Below are 23,985 nucleotides of genomic sequence, written 5' to 3' on the forward strand. Positions count from 1 at the left end.
GAGAGAGAGAGAGAGAGAGAGAGAGAATGGAGTAAAAGGATCACTATTAGAAGTAAACTATCCGTACCGTGGAGTCAGCTTGGGACTGAAATCTGCCCGACCGTCATATTTTCTTCGGTTTGGCTGGGTTTTTTATTTAGAGAAGCTGCTCAAGAGCACAAAAATAAATAGGGAATTTTATTGTCTTTTGGTTTACTGTTGTATTCAGATAAACCAGACTCTACTGTGTTATTGTAAAGTACTTTTAAAAAATAGTTTTAGTAAGAGTTTTACAGCACTTGCAACACAATAAGGTCTTATAAGTGCCGAAGACTAGAGAGGTGTTACAAGAGAGTAACAAACACAAAAAAGAAGGAGGGGAGATAGAGACTACAGATTTTATATAGGAAAGAAGGAGCAGAGCACCCGCCAACCACCCACTTGTTAAGTGCATTGAGCACTTTCTTAGTGGACAAGCTATATAAATGTTGGCGGATGCTCTGGTGTGGTTTTTGCTCCTTAATTCTTATCAAACATCTACCATCCTAATCTCTCCTCCTACTTTTCTATGAATGTTACTTTCTAATAACACCTCTAATCTTCGACACTTAAAAGACCTAATTGTGTTGCAAATGCCGTCAAACTCTTGCTAAAACAAATCAGATTTTACCTCTCTGATGATCCAGACTGTGATGACGAAGACGCAGATCTGGAACGTCTCTCTGCCGCTGTGGGGGATTGTGGTTCTTCCTTCACTCTAGCTTGTGTCTCTGGCGTCTCCGTAGGCTCCTCTTTGATACTGAATATAAGAAATTGGTTAAGAAATTTAGACCTCAGAGTTACAATACTATGTAAAGTATAGTATAGTATGGGGTTATACGGCGCTCGCAACTGCATAAGGTCATATGAGCACGCTTACAACACTATGCACATAGGAGTAACTGAACATCTTCAAAAACAACATTTCCCAATTTATTTTCAGGATAAAATCATGTATGAGGGGACAAGAAAATGATACAGATTGAAATCCAATAAAAAGTCAGTTCAGTTGAAATTATCCAAGATGGCCAACCATTGTTGAGGAGAAATGTGGTTGTCTTGGACAATGTTATTATGATTATACAGAAAAAAAACTCAAAGGGGCAAGTAAGGATGAGGTGTAGTCATTTGTCCAGATGATTGTCTTGGACAAGTGACTGTTAGGTCAGTGTCCAATGTATTTAAGCCGCATGTCCATTAATTAAAAGCGTGCCATCATATTCATCTTGTTTTCCAACATGTATATATATATATGTGTCACAACAAGGTAGAATCAGGAGCTCATCAATTTTTTAGCGTATGGACTTATTGGAATCATCTTTTTTTTTTCTTTTAGTAGAGGGTTTTACGGCGCTCGCAACTGCATAAGGTCATATGACCGCCAAGGGGTGGGTGTCAACAGAGAAGTCTTTACAGGGAATCAGACTTACACTGCTCACCTCTCTAGCTTCAACAGCACAAGGTCTGCTTCGACTATCAAGGCCCCCCGGAAATAGCAGGTCACAAGAGAGTGACAAACATACAAAAGAAGTAGAGGAAAATGACAATAGTCAGGATCAGGAAAGAAAAAGCAGCAGTTCCCTGTTGTAGATCAGGCACAGTTATGAGCGTGACACGAGTCAGCCCATTTACAATTCTACTATGCTTGAACGAGAAATGTCCCCCCTTTGGGAAGGGCCTAAAGACACTTCAGTCAGTGGCACTGCCCCGGGGGGTGGAATTATCTTTAACCTAGTTCATTTGTCTATTTTTTGATGAAGAGAATACCCATCTGTTTTGAATAGAAGCTGAGATGTTTCTGTTTGAAAGAGGTGGAGGTCACATGGTCTTAGAGGTAAAATTAACGAGGAAATGACTGCCAGTTTAGTGATTTCCAGAGCTAAAGAGTCCTTCGAAACTGAAAATTTGAATGCTTTATGCCTTTAACACTTTGCAGTCACTTGGCGCAATAATACGCTGGTGAAAATTATCCGTTCCGGTCACTGCGCCAGACCCGGGAAGTCCGTTGTAGTCGCTCTCCTGGCTGGGTGACCAGATGGGGTATTTTGTACTGCTGGCTGCGTGACTGCAAAGTGTTAATCAACATATGGACACAATAGGTGTCGAGCCAAAAAACAATACTTCGATAAAAATTGCAAAACCGGTGGAAAAATGCCAGTACCTCCTATTTCAATATTTTGATGAGCGCCTGATTTCACCACGATGCCTCACATATATATGGTCGCTTTTAAGGATAAGCGGGCTAACCCAGATTAAGGGTGTTTCCAGAAATCTTGACCTACACAAAAAGTGGACATTGCCCTACCTATAGGAAAAGTTAGGTACCATTGGTGTATATATTTGTTTGGTTATAGAGGAAACTGTCTTTGTCTTTTAAAGAAACTGAACAAGGGGCAAAAACTTTACCTTCGATTTTCTCAAAACAGGATTTTTCGGGATAGCCCCCTTGTGCTTAAAAACGACCAGATAAATTCACCCTACATAGAGGCTTTGAACAACTTGTTCTCACAGTAAAGACAAACAAAAGGTGAAAGAGGTAGATAGAGGTAGACCAAAAATAACTAACTAAGAGAACTAAAATAGATGTGTGATGGGTACAGACCAGGATAATAACGTTTTTAGTGGGAGCATCCTAGCAGAGAGATGACAAGTGAACTATAATTTCAAATGTCTGTTTCAGATCCAGTGTTTTTAAAGACAAAAAAAAAAAGAGGAGACATCCCACCTGTCATTCTGCCTGTTCTCATCCTTTTCTTCTTTCACTTGAGGTTCTGGCTTCACCTTACCACCTGTAGTCTGGCGGTACAGATATCTGTAGAAACCGCTCATGTCTTTCTGCTTGGTGACATCTGTCATAGCTGAAGTTGTATGAGGAAAACACACCAAAATATATTTAAAAACAGAAAAGAAAGAAAGTTAGAGTGGCAATTGCTATGAATTTCAAGCTTTGAGACCATTTAAGAAGACAATATGTTTTAATTGCTAAACAAATGGCACACAAAAATGAAAGAAAACTTAGAAGCACACTACCACAAAGCAATTGCATTTTCTTTCATTACATTAAACAAACACTTGAACAGCCATTTCTGACACAGTGAATGTCAGTTGCCATCTTAGATGTACGATTATCCCATTTTACCTCATTCGTGACATGAAAAAGTGTCTAGCTTTTAATTTCAAAGGCCAGTACTGTGAAAAATGGCATCAGAAGCATGGTTGGAACAGCTTCTAAATGATAAAGAACCAAACAATTATTTTTCTCTCTTCTCAATGGACCTGAGTGTGTCTACCTCTTCTCTTCTGTCCACTTAATGCATAAACCTAGCAACTGACACACACACACACCTCAGCATATGTCCCAGTGTTCCTAACAGCTTTCCCACATATCTCAACATATAGCGCTGTCTTCTTAACAGCTTTCCCACATATCTCAACATATAGCGCTGTCTTCTTAACAGCTTTCCCACATATCTCAAAATATGGCGCTGTGTTTTTTACAGCTGTCACACACATATCTCACCATAAGACGGTGTATTCTTAACAGCTGTCATACACACCTCAGCATTATAATATGGCGATGCGTGCTTAACAGCTTACACACAGTAGGTTAGGTGCACAGTTCTTGGCAGCTCTAATAAGCACAGCTCAAAGCGGTAAAAATGTTCCCTAAAATGCAAAGTATATAGATAAATATTGCCAAACCTTCCATGGCAGCCTCTTGTCTCTCTCTCTCTTCCTCTGCTTGCATCTCCAACATCTTCTTCTTGTAAGCTGAAGTGACAAACGATTCTTTATCTGCGTACTTCGCCCCTTCTGCCTCTCTTTCTTTTTGAACCTGGAAAGTAACAGAAATGATAAGATAATATATTATCAATAAAAGCGATAGGGCACACAAGTGCTTCCATATATTGTACGTTTAAAAGCTAACAATGGTGGTGTATTCGGTATCTAATGAAAAATGAACTTCTGTTCAGTAAAGTAAGAGTTTTACAGATTAAAGGAATTACAAGAGAGTAACAAACACAAAAACGAAGGGGAAGAGATCAGGATGATAGGTGTTTGATAGGAAAGAAGGCGCAACCCACACCAGAGCACCTGCCAACCACCCAGACACACATCATGCCCTTGTTTCTATAATGACATGTCAACAGTAACTGTCCCACAGCATGTAAATCCTTTATAAAAAGGGGGGAAAAAAATATGCAAGTGTCAAGCTAGCCAGAAACATACAAACATGTTTGGTGTCAACACAGTACTTATGACTTATACTAAATTTCCGCTCCACTAATTTGCACTACATTAAGACATGATGCACGAGGATTTCCAAGCCACTTTCTCAGACACAAATAAAACTTGACCTTATTTCAGACTTGTACGTTATGGTCTGCAACTGTTGAAGCCAATGTTTTAAGTGAGTCTTCATTGAGACATGTTGGCTTGTAAGCAAGTTTTTTAACTCTTGGATGTTAAGCAGCTTATGCTTACGACATTTTTTTTTCTCCTTATAATGACATTTTGGGAATCATGGAAAATAGCCCTTACATTTAAAATTCACACAAAAGCACAAAATTATTGTTTCAATCCAATTTCGTCATTAAAAAAACCTTCGCAACTGAAGTATGACAGCAAAACTTAATTTATCTTTTTTTTTCTTTACTTAAATCGCATCAACAGAGGACAGTGATTTTCAATCTCTTGACCGGCTTACCAAAACATTAGATTCCCATTTAAGACAAACACTTATAATTCTATTTGACCTCTACATTTTTAGCTTGAACTTGGTTTTAAAAAACAGCACAGAGAGAACCATGCAAATATTTTGTGAAAGGAAACTTCTTTGTTCAAAACTGTTCAGTCCCATTCTAAAAAAGACTGTGGTTTTGAAAGGTGAGCCTCACCTTCAGGAAATAAGTTACAGCCAAATCAATACGGCAAGACAAAACGTATTTTCATTAATTTTACATTGGTCCCTACCTTCAGTCACAACTAGTAAAATAAACCAACCTATTTTCAAGTTACAGTGTAGTGTATGGCTATAGAAGACAAAAGCCATACTCAGATTATAAAACCAATACCGTATATAAACATAAATAAACCATTTTTTAAAAGGTGAAAAATATACAAATACATCGCAACAATAAACAATATCTGAATTCACAGAAGACTGATGAAACAGAAATATAAAACCCTTGTAACTCTAAAATGCAAAACTAGTTTTTAAAATTGAGCTATTTTGATAAGCTACTCATTTTTACTTGCTCCACAACATACTAAGAACATAATGAAAATGTTTCTGCCATCAGCTCAGTGATAGAGTAAAATTTAATATACGCAACTTACCTGTCTTTCTTTTCGTCTTTCTTCCTCGCGCTTTTTCACCTCAGCTGCCTTCAGCAACCCAGCAATGTACTTTGGCTGTAACAAAATCAAATCTTTCATTCAGTTTTCTGACAGTGATTCCTTCGGGACTGGAATGGAAGGGGTGCGGGGTTACCAGCATTTTTAAAAAGGACGAAATTCTCACTGCATAGCCATATAAATCATGTTGTACTGATTTGCCTCGTTACAACAAGCTATTCCCACCCATTATGGAAAAAAAATAATCAAGGGTTTTACCCACAGAACATAGAAGACTGTTCAAATAATGAAGAAAATTACAACTTTTACCTGGCAACACACAACCTTTATCATTAAAGAAAAAAATTCTTTACAATAAGTCTCACCTTGCGATCTTTTGTACTTGTATTGCTTTCCTTTTCTTTCGCTCCAACCTTTGGCTTCTGAGCTTGCATATCATCATAGATCTCATCATACTCATACACACTTGGGTCCTCTTGGAGTGCTTTGTCAATGTCCATTTGAGTCTGCCGTGAGAAAGGAAGTTACCGGAATAAAGTTAGAGTTAAACCATTCAACAGTCATGGGGGTGAGACATCAGACAGGAACTATTTTGTACATAACCAACAACTCAGAAAAAACAAATCACTGAGCACCGCAATCAAAATGTTCTTATATATATATTTATATAAATACGACTTTCCTGTCAATCTTAACATCAGTTTACATTTTGGCTGGTTTTGCTACCCATGAAGCACTTTCTCTAGGACTACATATACATAGCAAGACTATCCTTATTACTTTTTAAACATAAAAGTCAACAGAAAAACAGACGTTGAATTTGAATGTCCTGGCAACATCAGAAATGCACGGAGAATGCCAATGGTTTGATTTCTCTAATGTGGAGTTAAAACTACTTTCTTTCTTGGGTGACAATGATCAAATATTATTGCGGCTTTCAGTGAACACAGAGTTAACTTCCATTAAATAACAAAGAACAGAAATATTTTGTCACTCGTCAGAGAAAAGGTGCCAATTTTCTATTTTTTAAACATTGATGCTGTGAACACTAATTAACCAGCACCAAAATATTATTTCTACTACATGACCTCCTTTTTAGGGTACTTAGTATCAATCATGTGAAAGAAAAAGCATAAATACTCAAAAGACTAGATTTTATAAGCAATAAAAAAGTAGTACCTTTGTTTTTATCACCAGTATATTTAAAATCCAAGTAAATGGAGAAAATATTAATAACATCAGGTATGCAGATGACACAGTTTTAATAGCAGGCTCCGAAAAGGACCTCCAATTGCTTCTAGATACTGTTGTAACAGAAAGTGAACATAAAGGATTATTGTTGAATGTAAAGAAAACAGAATGCATGGTAATATCCAAAAAAGCAGCAAACCCTAGTTGTAATCTCATTAGCAAAGGTGAAAAGATCAAACAAGTCCAACAGTTTAAATATATCGGATATATGATAACATCTGACGCCAAATGTTCCACAGAAATAAAGAGGAGAACTACAATGGCTAAGGCTAGTTTCAATAAAATGAGCCCAATCCTGAAAAATAGAAACATCTCAATGAACATCAAAATGAAAGTCCTGAAATGTTATGTTTGGTCAACCCTTCTATATGGATGTGAATGCTGGACAATCACTAAAGACAGTGAAAATAAAATAGAGGCAACAGAAATGTGGTATCTTAGGAGACTGCTAAGAGAATCATGGAAGGAAAAGAAATCAAATGAGGTAGTGCTTGATGAAGCCCACGTGGGACGCTCAATGCTAAAAACAATCAGGAAACGACAAATGCAGTTTTTGGGACACCTGAATAGACATAAGGGTCTTGAACATCTAGCTCTCACTGGAAAAATTGAGGGCAAGCGAGGCAGGGGTAGACCCACAGCAACATACTTGGGGAACCTAAACAAATGGGTAACAGGGAAAGATCAGGGAAACGTAGCTTTTTTGAGAGCATCCGAGCAAAGGAATGAATGGAAAACCATGATCGCCGATGTCTGTCGCAGATCTTGCACTGGATGATGATGATATTTAAAATCATTGAAAGCAGAGGAAGCTGGTGGTTACACGGCACCACTGGTAGGTCTTACTTTTTCTTTTTCTCTCTGTCCTTTCTATTTACCTGCACAAAATGACCATCATAATGTCGGTTTTCTTCTCTTTAGTCAAACAAACAAATTTTTACTTAAAAGCATCTGAAAGTGACAAACACATACCTGTGGGTGGTTGTCAGGTGCCCTGATTGGGTGTGCCCCTATCATCTTTGTCTCTCTTCCTTTTTTTAATATATTACTCTATATTACTTCTATATTACTCTGCAGTAACACCTCTAACGTCTTACTAAAAATAAACTAAATACATGCCTGTCTCTTCATTTTGCTGGAACTGGAAGACTTTCCCTGTCCGTATGGGGCCACTGGTACCTGAGTCGTCTCCTCCTTTAAAAAGGAATTAGAAAAATTGTGATGTATTTCTCTACTGTTTTTTTTTTTTCATATTGATAAGATAAAATAGGACATAACCCCCTGGGCGGTGCTGCTGACTGAAAGGTCTTTAGGCCATTCCCAAAGGGGGGAGGGGGGGGGGGGACATTAACATTTTGAGTTCTTATGCACAGTAGAATTGTAATTGTAAATGGGCTGATTCATCAATGTCATGCTCATAACTGTGCCTGAACTCAGACCTGCCACTCTATGAAACCTCAAAATCAGGATCTCAGGGAGAAAAAATCGGGAATTGGTGAAAAAAATCGGGATCAACAGCAAATCACCAAGGTGACTGCCAAAGCTGACTTAGAATTTTTCCAGGGGTATCCATAAATTACTTGGCCTATATGCCCCCTGAGTGTCTGTGTTTGTTTGCGTGCGCGCGCGCGCGCGTGTATGTGTGTGTGTGTGTGTGTGTGTGTGTGTGTCTGTGTGTGTGCGCGCGTGCGTGCGAGTTATCATTATTTTTTGTAAATCCTGAAGCATCGCGTCAAGCACTCCTACTCTAAGTGTCTATACCCCCCCTCCCCATCCCAACCAATAAGTCCCGAAATACATGAACTTAAGTTGACCCCGAAAACGGACGGTCCCCGACACGCAGAACTCACACGGCGATGCCATGTCATGTGACGCGAATGGGCGATTGAAACAATTTTATTAACGGGTCCGACAAACTGCGCGCTTACACAAAACTCTCAGATGAGCGACAGTCATTCCACTTCTAGTACTCTTGGATAACAACAGCGGCCGACCGACCAATTGTACCAACAAATCTCTTATACCTCATAATGCGTTCAGACTAAAGCAACGACATCGGCCGTATGTTTGTCTTGTCAGCGCAGTTACATGTAGTTGTATAAGGGTTAGAAAGACAGTCGCTCGTCCGAGTGTTTGGTGTGAACGCACAGTTACCAGACCTCGGACAAGGCTTGTTTTGAAAGTAGCAGCGGAACTACGAATATTATCGATTATTTGTATGTCCCAAATTGTAACAGTTACCAGGCTATCATCGGAGAATTCTGAGTGCGGGCAAAGATCACACACAACTCGGGGCTAGTCAACTACTAATTGCGGCATCGATATTTCGGGAAATAGTGCTCCGAGTTCCTACTGACAAAAAGTTCAACGGGTGCTTCCCGCGATAAAGGAGAAGGCAGAGTACGTTTTAATTAAAATCCGACACAACAGCAGACTGGGACAAAAAATCGGGATACACGCGATCGAAATCGGGAAAATCGGGATGCTTGAGATTTGGAGCAAAAAATCGGGATATCCCGACTAAATCGGGATGAGTGGCAGGTCTGCTGAACTGCAACACGGAACTGCTGCTTTTTCTTTCCTAATCCTTACGCATGAAGAGTCAAAAATGGACTAACAAAATTATATCATTCTCACACACCTGATGATGACTGAATAGCTCATATCAAAGATGGTATGTATGAATTTGTACACCTGGCAGTTATTGCTTTATTTCCAAATTAAACGTTTTCTTCTTCTAACAGATGTCTGGTATTCTGAATTTATAACATGATACATGCCAATATTGAATTGCTTTACAGTCTTGGAAAAGCAGCACAGCTTGAGCTTTCACCCCAGAAAAAAAAAGGAAAAAGAAAAAAAGAAAAGAGCAGTGTACTGTTGATAGCACAAGAAGAAAAAGAATAGGCCTATAGACAAATTGCCCAAGTCGGCCACCTATTGCCGAGACGCAAACTGGTTTCCTTAGAAGGGTAAAAGTCTTGGACAGTGGTATTACAATACAATCTTTTTTTTAACACAAAGGGAAAGTTGGTGGGTGGGCAATTTTACAGATGATTGTCTTAAAAACAAGCTGCTGTTAAAAAGAGTTTGATCTTATTTTAAAACTAACAAAAAACTATTTTTTTAAATGCCGCAGTTAAACTTTTACGCAAAGGAGACAATCTCAATAACAAGGGAAATATTAAATTTAAAGCACAACACAAGAACAAAAATGCATGGGTACATGATGCTCCCATTCATTTTTCTTTTTACCTCATCGCTCTCATCTCCAAACACATTGAAAGAGGTGGTTGTTGGTTTGCTTCCCTTCCCTTGAGTATTTTTTTTCGGCAAGATCAGCCCATAGCTGTGGGAAGCAAAAATCTAACATGAGTAGGAGCAAAATTTTAAAAAATCAAAAATCATCATAAATGACATGTCAAGGAAGAGACTTATAGAGACTGTATCAAAGTTTTATCAGTCTATAGACCACCATACCATGCACTATATAACTGACACAGAGTGAAATATTAAATTATACCAAGATCTATGCAAAACTGTAAAGTGCAAACTCCTGGTCATTGTGATAGCAACCTCTGTGCCCTCTACAATCTACAGTATTTATCACAGATAGGTCGAACACAGAAGACTCGAAATCACACTGTCAAAAGGTCCCTGTGGTTCAATTTTTTTTCTTTTAAGAAAATTACGCAAACCGCAAACACAATATATGATATGGAATAGTCGAACTAATTACGCCGCCGTAGAGGTCTTTAAAGTCAATGTCCTTTGAGGTGCACTTGAGACAAAATAATATGAACAATCATAATCAAAATTTAATAATAATAATAATAATTATAATAATATAAACGCAAGATCAGTAAAATACCACCTTCCCCCTCCACAGAAGCAGCTGAGCTAGCTGTGCTATTTTTAGTGTACGCTCGAAACACATGTCCAATGATTTTTAGCATGTGCACAACCAGCTTGCCCAGTGATTATCTAACTAGGCTTTTGTGTGGAGCGGGCAAGAGGAAGGGTAGTGTATCACACGATCTGTTGTTTTGCCCCTAAATTAGCAAACTTTGTAGCTTCCCTTGAGTCTCTGACACAGCCGATGCCATTATAACACTGTTCACATATTCCTCGAACTATGGATCCCTCGAACTATCGAGGCAGGTACCAACAAATTCGAGCTACCCATCTGTGTTTAACTGTACTATTTCTTTTTCTTTATTTTCTGAAAAGCAGTAGCCAGTACTTACCCTATCCGTACGCCCTGGGGTCATTTTGTACCCCCGGGGTTGCATTTTTCACATTTTAGAATACTTCTAGTACAAAGATCTCTGAAACTTTCAGTATTTCTCAAAAAATCATTTTGACAGTCTGCTATCATGCAAAGCGTACGGATGGGATTTGCAAGTAAATTTCCTCTTTGAAACTTGTGGTGGCAAAGAGTTCCCCACCTCATATGGACACGATAGTAAAACATGACGTACGGATAGGGTTAAGTTCGGTTAGCCTAGCAGTCTAGCCGTCATTAAAGTAGGCTACAGCTAGCGGCGATCTTGTAGTTCCGTTCCTCAAAGTCAATGATCCCTTTGTTATATCCAGAGAAGACTTGACTCTTGGGGCTCAAACTGGCGAATAGTATTGGGGGGTGGGAACTGACGAAAAGCGCCATTCTTTGCTTGAATTTTGATTTTCTGGCTTTAGTGTTTCCTTCCTGTCTCACGCTTATAATTCACTACTCAACGATTATTCAGGGTCTCTGGCGTTCAGCTTTGGACTTTAACGCACGAAACTACAAAATCACCCGCCTCGCCTCGGATTGAAGATAAAATCTATTAGATCTAGATTCTAGTCTAGATCTAGATATCTAGAATCTAGAGTCGAGATCTATAATTTATTTAAGTCTACAGTAAGAAAATTGCTCCCACTCACACTTTATTTTGAGACATCTTTTTGGACTGAGAAGAGTGAAAGTTGAAATACAGTATACAGATTCTAGATCTAGATCTAGAATCTCTAGATCTAAATCACGTTCAAACTTCTTTAAATGTTGCAAGAATGTTCAAACGTCAAACGACACACGTTTCCCGTTCCGACAGCGTTGATCACTCTTGATTTAGAAAGAAAGGAATGACTCCAGCGCCTGCTCTTGCTAAAGTTAAAGTACACTGTGATTGTTTGTACAAAAACTGACTGCAAGGCTAGAAAAAGGTGTAGGCTGGCAGATCTTACTGATTGTTCTTATATAGGTCACAACTACTAAGTCTAGATCTAGATCTAGATCTACTAAGTTCTTTAATCAATAATCAATAACAAAAGCTAGGCTAGATCTATACTAATGATAATAATAGTGAATAGTGAGACGTTTCCTCTACGTCTCTCACTGCAGTGAAAGTTGAGACTTGAGACTTTGAGATGAGAAGATGAGAGTTATGTACCTTTGAATACGAAGAAAATAAAAACAAAGTGTTTCAATTTCAATGGAAAGAACATTCATTCCTGATTGTGTTACAACAAAGTTCATGTCCTTATTTTTGGTTTGAAACAACTATTCTGTGGGTGTAATTGTAAATGTGTTTGCTAAATATCCTTATACAATGTAATGGTAGCCTAGGTGTTACGAAAGACAAACTTTTCCTTTGCGAACGACTAGTAACGGATTACCTGCGGAATCTATCCCTGAGTTAACTCATTTCTTTTTGAAGATTGATTACATCACCTTAAAGTAGCCTTGGCTACATCCTGTCTTCATTCTTCATTGATGATAGAGGCCTAGCCTAATCGTCGGGCTGACCTGTTACCTCAGTCAAGGCTTACACTTTCAAAACATAGTCGTTGATCACGGATATACATCACGGAATCAACCAGTGAGTAGTAAACAAGGTCCTGTAAACAACACAGAAATCGATAGAAGTGTTGGACTTTGGATTGTCATGTCTTGTTCCTTGTTGTTGTTGTCATATATTTATTATTGCTCCCATTCATTTGACATTTTCATTCCGCCTTACTCACTTAAGTCAGCTGCTACTCAGCTACTGCTACTGCTAGATCTAGAATCTAGATCTAGATAGATTCTAGGGTAAGATTGAAGAATACCGGACCAGCGGACTGACTTACCCTGTCTCAACTTAGGTTAGGAATTCATGATTTTCCCCAGTTTTTAATTCGTTTTAATTATTATCTCTCAATGGAGAATCTCGGGTGATCTTATACTTTAGCACGTTAAATTCCCAAAGTCTACTAATCCCCGACTCAGACCTTCAAAACTTTGAACTGGGCCTAAAAATGTGCAAACTACCGTAATTTTGTCATGAACAGAACGTATAACATCACGATTTTGGAAGCCATTGAGTTTGAGTATAATCTTGATGACATAGAATTTTGATCCAGATCTGTAAGTGGTCGCTCGTTTCGGAAGTCCTCAATTGAAGAATTTAACGTGCTAAAGTATAAGATCACCGAATCTCGGACCGGTAGATCTATTCGTTACAATTTTGTCAGGGGGGAGACCCCCCTGAACCCCCCACCCCCTCCTCCACCCCATCCACCCACCCCACATTCTCGCGCAAAATGTATAGAATCTACGAGTGGTCCGGTATTCTTCAATCTTCCCGATTCTAGATCTAGATTTAGACTACTAATTTAGCCTTACCTTTTACACTTAGATCTAGATGTAGATCTAGGTCTATATTAGCTCCAACTACGTGTGTATGTTGTAACAGTTCAATAAAGAAGCAGGACGACAAACTCTTCAACTAGCATTCTTCCCATTCTCATTTTTTTTTAATTTGAGCATTTTTCCGTTCCTGTCAACTTTGGTTTCCTTAAATCTCTCCTCCTTCTTTTTTGTGTGTAGGCTATATTATGTTACTCTCGGTAACATATCTATTCTTCGGCACTTATAGCGTCTTGACTTTATCTTATTGTGTTGCAAGCAGGGGCGGCTCGTGGGGCTAAAAAGTGGACGTGCACAATTAAGCTTCGCATGCTGAAGATAGTCAAGGGCATAGTAAATGAGACGGTGTATAATTTTACGATTTGGGTTGGTGAGGGAGGACTTTGTGCTTTTATTTTCAAATTTCTTTTTACTTGTCGCTTTAATTTCTAAATTTCTAGTACTAAATTTTTTTGTTAGCTAAACGTCAATTTCGTTCATCCTGTATTTGAACTGAACACTCAAGTAATAACTTTCACTACTCCACTACCAAACCATTCCACAAAGGCACAACTCATAGGATGGTTACGTTCACCTCCATCAGGTTCATGGTCACAGAGTCACTTAAAATAGTGGCAAGACAGACAAAGAACCGATCACAATTCACTGAGCACTCCGCTGGATTGCTCCGGAGCTCACGTAATATTGGCAAAGAATAGCGTACGGTCTGTCGTGTTTATTTTTAGACTGCCTACTGCAGGCTATGTTTCGGTACTCTTCGGCTGGAGCACATTTGAGATGTGCCGTCTTATTATATAATATTAATGTACTGCCATACTTGCTACGGGTGTCGTCATCACTTGGGTTATCCCCAAGAGTGATTTATAGGTCAGGTTATACTGTTGAATATCTTGTTATGTTTAGCTAAAGCGCGTTGACTTTGGCATGCCATAGTAGATATTTTACGGCGCTGTAAGACTAAGACACGGAAATGACAGTATGGTATAATGGTGCCAGTGAGGACCTCGTTTCGATATAATATTTGGCTAGTGTTTGTTTCTGGCTTCTTTTATTTTATTATTGTGGGTGTTTTACGTAATAGAACGTTAAAAAATTTTGGGCGGCACTGCACGACCGTGCTCTATGGACGAACCACGCCTGGTTGCAAGTGCCGTAAATCTCTTCTTACCAAAACTAAAACGACTTTGACTTTGTAGTTTTGAAATTGTTGCTTTTTTATTAACTATTTATCCGAACGTTCAGGAAAATAAAGTTAAACTCTATTTCTCCAAACGGTTTCCGGTCTCGAGGTTTTTGGGGTTATCGAGATTTAGGCGTCATCCTTTCATTCTGCCATTCTGCAAGGACTGGGAAGAAACATTTTTTGCATCAAATTCAATTTCTAGAGCTAAATATTTTTAAATGTCTGAATATTCAGATATACTTCAGTTGTGGTTGGGGCAACGTTCACAGACTATACTTCATTTGAAAATACCTTCAAAAGGTGTACAGCGAGAAAACAAGACTGCTCGACCTTGGCAGTAACCTATTTTGCATTTAGTCACCAAGCAAAAACTAATATATTTCATGTTAAAAAAAAAAAATCCCTCCACTCCTTACACAGCGTACAGACACACACACACACACACACACACACACACACACACACACAAATGCACTCACTTACACTCAAACACACACACGACACAGGCACACACACCCACACACACACACACTCACACACACACACACACACACACACACACGAGCCACTCCATTCGCTTAAATTATCAACAAATCTCGAGAACGAAAACTGTTAGGAAAAGTAGAATTCAAGTTTATTTTCCCGAACGTTCGGAGAAATAGAGCCGGCCTTTTATTAAACACGGCTTTGCTTTGGTCTTGAAGGGACTGTAATAAGGCTAGAAGTGAATCTAGATCTAGGCCTACTTCTTCTCCAAAAATAATGACTTTGCGATTTTTGTTATTTTTATTTTCACTACAATTGATAGGCTATAAGGCTACAATGGTAGACCTAACTTTCCCTCACACTTACCGACCTTCTACCACAGTTTCCATTATTTATTGATGCACTGAACACGAATTATATCAACTTCATGTCCGTCGCAAATTAATCATTTCTGAAACGCTTAGTTTTTAATAGCGCTATATAGCACACTACTCCCCGGGGCAGTGCTACTGACTGTAGTGTCTTTACGCCATTCCCAAAGGGGGGAGATTTCTCGTTTAAGCATAGTAGAATTGTAAATGGGCTGACTCATGTCACGCTCATAACTGTGTCAGATCTACAACAGGGAGCTGTTGCTTTTTCTTTCCTGATCCTTACTATTGTCATTTTCCTCTACTTCTTTTGTATGTTTGTCACTCTCTTGTGACCCTTCTATTTCCAGGGTGCCTTGATAGTCGAAGCAGACCTTGTGCTGTTGAAGCTAGAGAGGTGAGCAGTCTAACCCACCCCTTGGCGCTCATATGACCAAATGCAGTTGCGAGCGCCGTAAAACCCTCTACTATTAAAAAAATATTTTAAAAGATATATATCACACTAAGCCCTTAACCTGGTAGTAATTTCCACGCTTTGGACCAGTCAACAGGCAAGCCCGTTATCCCCCATGATCTGATGTTTGAGAGCATGAGATTGGAGTGTTAGGTAAAAACAACAAATTTGATCATTTGCAGTTTCTTCGTTTGAAATTTTCTTGTAAATAAATTGATTTGCGACAGTTTTAGACTTGGCTCTATATTTATGATGAGTGATCTGCGGCAAAAAATACTGCAATTTAACCCCTGAAGATGTGCACCAGTGTGCAAGAGTGAAAGTTAAAATTTACCACTACACAATTAGAATTCAAAGTCAAGTCTGAAGTGGGTCATAAAGTCTCCATCCAGCACTCCCCCTTCATCCTTGAACTCTCTGTCTGTGTGCAACTCATTTTAGGCTTAAACTTTTAAAGTCTAAAGCTACATCCAGTGCAATGTCATATCATGTGTACAACTGTAAACACCTTTAACTCTTTGAACCCCATTGGATGCTGGGAACGTCCGGCGGTAATAACCCTGTTCCCCATCGGACGCTGGGAGCGTCCAGTAGTGACAGCTGTTTTGTTTTATTTAGTGCTAGTTTTTGCTTGTTTTTCGGTACTATTCCCGAACCAAGTTTTTTAGTGATGAATTTATAAGCCTTTGTTTCCGCTATTTAGAAGTTGGAGGCAAGCTTTTGGGGTTCTAATGAGACGTAGTGTACTAGGGTTTAAGTGACTGTAGAAAAAAGAACTCCGGGAAACAGTGGAAAAAACTCAGGGCTTAAAGAGTTTTATAGGCCTTGGGATCATGTACTAGTGTAGGCCCTACTTTAAATAAGTCTTGTAAGTCACCATTGGGAAAGTTGATGGATCAAAGCCTTCGTAATAGGCCTGGTATAAGCCTTCATATTTTAGAGGCATAGAAGTGTAAGGCTTATAAATCCGTTCTGAGTAAAATTTATCATAATGTAACCTATGTGAAATATTATTTTTCAACCAGCTTAAAAATAATGAAAGATAGAAATCCAGTGACAATTACATCTTGCCAAGAGTCCTGGGATAGTGATTGTGAATATTGGAAGTATAGTATGTTCGAAATCTTGCTACTATACTTGAGTTCTGCCATCATTTTTATTTTTAAAAATACTGTAATGTATATGCAGTTTTTTACAATTTTACAAGAGCCAAATCTTAAACTGAATTTTGTTACAAAAAAACCCAAATTCTTTGCAAACATGATCCCTAATTTTTTTTAAACACAATTTGAATGATAAGGTCCTTTATTACCTTTAAAACAAATGTTTTATACGTAGCAACTTTCTTTTTTAGGGGACTCTCATCTCAGATTTTTTACTGTAAATTTTAAAATTACTACAGAGTTGGGTCAAGCTCGCTAATTCAGCGTCCTCGAGTAACGAACAGTTCACTGGTAATACTCGCAAATGAACGAACAACTAACAGACGGTCTGCTTACTGAAGATTCGTCCTCTGCACCTCTGACCCAGAGACAGGTCTATAGATAGTTGTTTGTTTAATGGGCGGGAGGACAGAGAGACTTTTTGCATTGCATTTACTGCTTCTACACTACTTGTACTAGATCTACTACTACACTATTACGTCATGTTCTAACTTTTAAAAGTCATATACACAGATGTCATGCACATGTGGCATGGCATGTAAGCCCTTATGCTACTCCCACCTCCCAAATCACCCCCATGTACTACACTGTCATTGTTGTGATAGCACATGTAAAATTTAGTGACTGTTGTTAGTTATAATTTTTAAGGCTTTGTAATTGGGAAAAAATAAGGTGGAAGGGGTGATTACAATCAATGGTTATATATATATATATTGTAATTGCCCTTATTCACGCACCAAACACTCACACACACGCTTTGCTTTCACCCATACACACACAACACACACATACACACGCACACGCAATACATCTTCTCTCTTATCACACACACGCACACTCGCACACACATCTTCTCTCTTCACACTCACTCACATACATCATTTTATTGAATGAACCGTACAAAAGCATTATTGTTACACAAAAGTGATCTGTTTGTTAACGAAAATTATAATAGTTACATGGTATGTTAACAAAAATGCATAGAATAATTACATGGTAGGTTCACAAAAATACTTTGAATAGATACATGATAGCGGTTTACATAATATTGGGCTGAAAAAGAAACTACTGGGTTAAAAATGATGTCATTAATGTCATTCGTTTTGTCTTAAATTTAGACCCCAATGTTGTTTGTCTCCAGTGTTGCGGGTGGGAGTTCCCTACTCAGAGAGCAAGATGGGTGATGGAGCCATTGAAATGTACTTAACATGGGAGATGGTTGTAATGTGTTCCTTTTTTTTTTTAAAGTGCAAGCCTAGCCGCAGCAAGATTCTGAAAACGCTGTTTCTTGTGAAGAGTGGTGTCAGCTAGGTTGGCTGGTAGATCTAGACCATTAATATTTAGTGCATGCATTTTAAATGTATTTACACACTGATGTTGTTTGTGGTCCAAGGATGGTTAGCAGTTGGGAAGGAGGCTGAGAATAATTTGGAATGGGTAATGTTGGTCTGTGTAACAGCTGTCTAGAAGTTCTCTACTTATAAATTGAATTTCAGCAACATTAAATCTTGCGAATAACATGCTGCTAACGTTTCATGTTAAAGGATAAGATAATTAGACCGTGTCAGATGTATTGTCATGTTTCAGTTCAGTGGATTATCATGTGCTGTTTCCATGCTTGAAGAGTATAGAGTTTCGTTCTCTCTTTTTTTTTTTTTTTTTTAACCTTTAACCATATTCTGGGCTGCAATTTCCCCTAGTTTAAAACTCTCTCTTGTAAAACTTTCCCATGGGGTTCAAAATTTGTGTTGATGTTCAGTTTGTTATTATAATTCTTCTGTCAATGTCTGACGGTGAACAATGTATCTGCAGCGGAGAATATATATTAATATATATAATAAATATTATAGATGTCATCATAAATAGAAGAAATATATATTAGGATTAACATCATTTGTGTCTTTTTTAATGGCCAATGAGACCAACTTTATCAGAGAAGGGTTTGCCTCATTTGGTGCAGAGAAATTTGTTGGGGAACCTTGATCACCGATGTCTGTTTCTGATCTTGCATTTGTAACACCAGTGTGTACTGAATGTCAACTGGATGTGTGTTTGTTTGTTGTTGTTGTTGTTGTTTTTTGAGGGGGGGGGGTTGTTAAGTTCTTAAATCCTGTTTCCCAATGTCAGATGCATTTTTAATGATCTTTTTCTTATTAGACATGCATTAACTTATGAGAACTCGAGTTTAGTAAATGCATCATGTGTAGATATTACAGCAATTGCAACACCAACAGACAGAAAGTTTTAAAAAAACCCAAAAAAAACATGAACAATCTACAACTACCAAAACATATATGGCCAAGGACAGTCCCAAGCCTGTTTTTTAGACCATAAACCAGACCTTCACCGAAGACTTTCAACTTAAATACAGTCAAACCTGTGTAAGACGGCCACCCATTGTCAAGGAGAAAAGTGGCCGCATAAGACAGGTGGCCGTCTTAGACAGGACTGATCAAGATAAAGAAAACAAACCATTCCCATCTGAGGCCCCAATCGAAAGCAGCCCCATTATTGTTGTCTTTGTTGGCGTTGTTGCTGTTGGTTTGTATTTCGTTTGTAATTTTTATTTTGTCGTTGATTTTGCACAATGGTGACAATAAAACGAAATGTATCAGACAAGGAAGACCGAGTGCCATGTTAGAACAAACACATGGGTCGCCACCACTCGGAGAACGAGGGACGCTTCTGTAACAAGTTCATGTTGACGTCCTTTGTTACTTTGTTACAGACTGGGTAAACAGTAACCACTCATCTCACTTACGATATGTGTATGAGTTCTGGGCGGGGCTTATGGGTTATGAGGGATCCACAGAATTCTACACTTAAGTGTAGAATTCTGTGGAGGGATCACATGCTTACCTCACCAGCAGCTGAAAATTGGTAGCTATTGGTCAACAGTGGGAGGGGCCTACGCAACATGATCGGTTGGAGGGACTACCTAACAACAACGACAGGTGATTGAATTATGACGGCTCGCCCACAACGCCAGGGGCCATAGCACAATTTATGACAAAACGTAATGGATTCACTAAGGTGACCGTCTTAGACAGGTATTATTGCTTAGTATTATAGGGGTTGTGTGTTAAATTTTTGTGGCCGCGGCCGCGTTGGACAGGTGCCCGTTTTACACAGTTAAATTATATAGAAAAAACGCAAGGGGGGAAATGGAAAGTGGCCGTTTGTACATGTGGCCGTCTTATAGAGGTGGCCGTCAGGGCAGGTTTGACTGTAGTTGTCAGACGGGATCAGTCAAGTAAATTTGCATATATTATAATATATTTATAAGCCACTGGAGTCTTTGCACTTGTGTTGTTTGAATGCTACTGAAATGTTCCCTTTATCTCTGCCTGTAAGTTCCTTTGCAGTAACTCTGACATTCTGAATAATGAATGATCATTTTAGTGATCTCTACCAAGACCAAGGGAATTTCACACCTTTTTTTTGTTTGTTTGTAATAGTGTATATGTGTCATTTGACATTCCCCTCGTACTCAAAGGTTCTACATGGCATCAATAGCCTAGTTGTTGGGCTACGGGACTCGCAATGGTGAGATTGTGGGTTCGGGAGTTCGACCTTCTGCTCTGTCCAATGTTGTGTCCTTGGGAAAGGCACTTCACAGGAATTTCCCGTTTGGCTCGTTCCTTTCGGATATAAGGGTCTCAAACTCGGAGGTCCCACCCTTTAAATAATATATTGTGTAACATGGGCGTTTTAAAACATGTACGTGAAGGACATGTTTCAAATGATCTCTTTATTCTGCTTCTCCGTGTGAATTTTATTACCATACATTTTTTAAAAGAATATTGAAGGTTTTCTTCCGCTGGTCGTTGTTGCCCCCATTTCTTTTTTTTTTTCCTTCTGCTGTATCTGTCTTGAGTCTTTATCTTTTCTCTGCACTAGATAACTGTTATCGTGCCGATGTGTTTCTCTTTACTCAGAGTCTCTTGCCGGGTACTATGATATGGTTTGCTCCTTCTTTTCTATTAAACGTCTTTATTCTATGCCTCTACTCCTTCTTTTTCTGCGTGTGTTACTCTAGTAACCTCTAGTCTTCGGCACTTATATGACCTAATTTTGTTGTGAGTGCTATAAAACTCTTACTAAAACAAAGAACAAAAACAACAACAATAAAAAAAAATTGTTTAAACAAAACCAAAAAAAACCCCAAAAAAACCCAAAGAAAATCTTGCTTGGAGTGGAATGTCCTCTCTTGAAAAGATAATACCCAAATTTTCTAGAGTTTGCGTAACGAACGTTCTCTGACACTTTTCTTCACGATTCACAGTCTCCTCCCCACCCCCACCCCCACCCTCCCCCAGTCAGAATGAGAAACTGGGACGTTATCATGATGATGTGTCATTTCTGGGGCAGTAGTATCGATAACTGTACTTGTAAATGGTTTACCCCCCCCCCCCCCCCAAACCCCTCACATCGACTCAAATGTAAAACTATTAAGAGGCGGGCTGCTTTGACGATGCCAGTCAAAGCAAAACTCTGTGGTCAAAGTGTACTGAGCTGGGTGGGCCTCGGTGTCCCAGCAGACAGACGGGGAAACACGAAAATAAGAATGCATGACGTACAGTACGTCGAATCTGCGCTAAAAGCCTCCTGTATATAAGACAATTACCTCGTTCAAACGTCCACTTGCGTTTTGGTTGGTTTTTGTGTTGTTGTTTTGTTTGTTTGGGTTTTTTGTTGCTGTTGTTTTGTTTGTTTGTTTTTTGTTTTTGTTTTTTGTTGTGGTTTTTTTTTTTGGGGGGGGGGGTCTGTTCCTTTTTTTAACATTCTAATAATGAAATTGTACTATACTGTCGCCTGTCCAAGACGGCCACGTTTCTCTTCGTCATTGGGTGGTCGTATTAAGCAATTTCATTTGTGTACATTGTGTTTCCCTATTCAGGAATCCAACCCACGTCTCTTGCCTGCGACGGCGTCAAGTCTACTACACCACACTCTTGAAACTTTTTTTTCTTTTTCAAACGGCTGTTTGTTGCCTGTTCTAGTCAGAAACTGGCACGTAAACTTTAATGCCGTATATTTGTTATTTGGGCTCGGTATTGATTTATTGTAGTTGTGGGCGATTCCAGGTTTGTTTGTTTTTTGTTTGTTGAGGGGTTTTTAAAATTCGGTTACCGCTGATTCCCGATTCTTGAAAGCTAGGAATCGAGTCCGAACCCAGTTACTTTCTACAGATGTGATCTCTTCCGGGGATTCCATGCTTTCTTCCGGTTGGTCCGATTTATAGACAATTTCTTGATTACTTTCGGCGAGAAGTGGTAACTTCCGTTGAGTCGGACTCCTAGCCAGTTACTGGTTACCTGGTCGGCTCCGAACAGCTTCGGGATTCAGGATAGTCTTGATTTTGGAACACTGCGTGACAAGGCACCAACATTTTGTTTTCAAAAATATATTCTTTACTTAATAATAAAGTAAATAAATAAGCAAATAGATCTAGAGCACCGTAATTGATTGATAGTCGTTGGTTTACGTAAAAAGGAATGAGAACTTTTCTTCCATAGCGCGGCGCTAATCGCGTTTATCGGTCCCAGAATCAATTCTTCGCCCAGCTCTACTGAATTCTTTCCGAGGAACGAGCTAGGCTAACAAACAGCCTTCTGTGGTGTTGCGGTGGTAACAGTAACAGTAAAAGTGTAGTTGAGGTCTCTCTTTGAAGCTGACTTGACACCTACTATATGGCTGGTTGGAGGGCGCCACTGGTAGGTCCTGTAACTGTCTGTCTGTCTGTCTGTCTGTCTGTCTGTCTGTCTGTCTGTCTGTCTGTCTGTCTGTCTGTCTGTCTGTCTGTCTGTCTGTCTGTCTGTCTGTCTGTCTTTTTCGTAGTACTAAGTGACCGACAATGTGTCGATGTTCTTCTCTTTACAACTCAAGCAAACGAAACAAATTTAGTATGCAAACACTTACAAGCTGATCTGGGGTCCCCCACCCCACATCTGTCTCTGTCTGTTTGTCTATCTGTCTGTCTGTCTGTCTGTCTCTCTCTCTCTCTCTCTCTCTCTCTCTCTCTCTCTCTCTCTCTCTCTCTCCCTCCCTTTCCCTCTCCCTCTCCCTCTCCCTCTCCCTCTCCCTCTTAGGCCAACGGAGACAGCCATAGACGGTATGCGGGAGACATCTTTATTTTAAATAGAAAGGAGGCCCCAAAATTAGACCTTTACTGGCGTGGTCAGGTTCTGCGATGTAATTTAATCGGGCTGTTCATTGTTGTATACAGATGACGTGAGTTTGATTCCAGAGTGGAAGAAATTTGTTTGTTTGTTTGTTTGTCTTTTAATTATTTATTTTTGGGTGTGGGGTTTTTTGTTTGTTTTTTGGGGGTTTTTGTTTCCTTTTTTGTTTGTTGTTGTTTGTTTTGTTATGTTTTTGTGGGTGGGGTGTTTTGTTGTTGTTGTTGTTATTGCTGCTGCTGCTACTGCTGTTGTTGTTGATGATGATGATCATTATGTTTTTTAGTTTGGTTTTGGATTTGTTTTTGTTTGGTTGGTTGTTTTTTGTTGTTGTTGTTTTGTTTTTTTGGAGGGGGGGTCGGTATTTTTTTAAATCGAATATAATATATCCGTCTATGTTCCTAGTCCGTACGAGTCGGCCCTAATTTAATAAGCAGGGTGGAAACATCCCGCTTCTTAAATGGTCGCTTTTAGGACAAGTTTAGGACAAGCGGGCTAACCCAGATTTCGGGAGTTTCCAGAAATCTTGACCTACACCAAAAGTGGGCATTACCCTACCTATAGGGGAAGTTTCGTTTCGTTGGCGTGTATATTTGTTTGGTCATAGAGTAAACTCTCCTTGTCTTTAAAAGAAACTGAACAATGGGCCAAAGCTTTACCTTCGATTTTCTCAAAAAACATTTTGTGGGATAGCTCCTTGTGCTTAAAACCGACCAAAATGATCTGCATCGTGCCGCCGGGGCGTAAAGCGCTCTAGATCGCAATGGCAAATATTTATTTTTTTAATATAGCCTAGACACGATTACAGTGAGGAAGTGTCGCAAGAATTTCGCTGTGTCATCACGCGGA

The 23,985-nt window shown here is 39.1% G+C and overlaps 2 protein-coding genes across 2 annotated transcripts in view; one reads left to right on the forward strand and one right to left on the reverse strand.

The window, feature by feature from the left end:
- The window catches only part of LOC101853603 (nuclear speckle splicing regulatory protein 1), a 15,869-nt gene extending 3,904 nt beyond the window's left edge, over positions 1–11,965 (reverse strand). Inside the window, exons 1-8 of the mRNA XM_005092109.3 lie at positions 11,554–11,965; positions 9,883–9,976; positions 7,747–7,821; positions 5,742–5,882; positions 5,359–5,433; positions 3,721–3,853; positions 2,744–2,876; positions 650–778 (exon numbers count right to left, since the gene is read on the reverse strand). Coding sequence (XP_005092166.1) covers positions 650–778; positions 2,744–2,876; positions 3,721–3,853; positions 5,359–5,433; positions 5,742–5,882; positions 7,747–7,821; positions 9,883–9,976; positions 11,554–11,570 — 797 coding nt within the window. The 5' untranslated portion in view covers positions 11,571–11,965. The remainder of the gene's footprint in view (positions 1–649; positions 779–2,743; positions 2,877–3,720; positions 3,854–5,358; positions 5,434–5,741; positions 5,883–7,746; positions 7,822–9,882; positions 9,977–11,553) is intronic.
- A 105-nt stretch (positions 11,966–12,070) lies between these two features.
- LOC101847559 (E3 ubiquitin-protein ligase RNF34) overlaps positions 12,071–23,985 on the forward strand; it is a 30,378-nt gene continuing 18,463 nt past the window's right edge. The window contains exon 1 of the mRNA XM_035968145.1: positions 12,071–12,488. The gene's annotated coding sequence lies outside the window, so the exon portion shown is untranslated. The remainder of the gene's footprint in view (positions 12,489–23,985) is intronic.

The sequence above is a fragment of the Aplysia californica genome, unplaced genomic scaffold (assembly GCF_000002075.1).
Source record: "Aplysia californica isolate F4 #8 unplaced genomic scaffold, AplCal3.0 scaffold00041, whole genome shotgun sequence".
NCBI lineage: Eukaryota > Metazoa > Mollusca > Gastropoda > Aplysiida > Aplysiidae > Aplysia > Aplysia californica.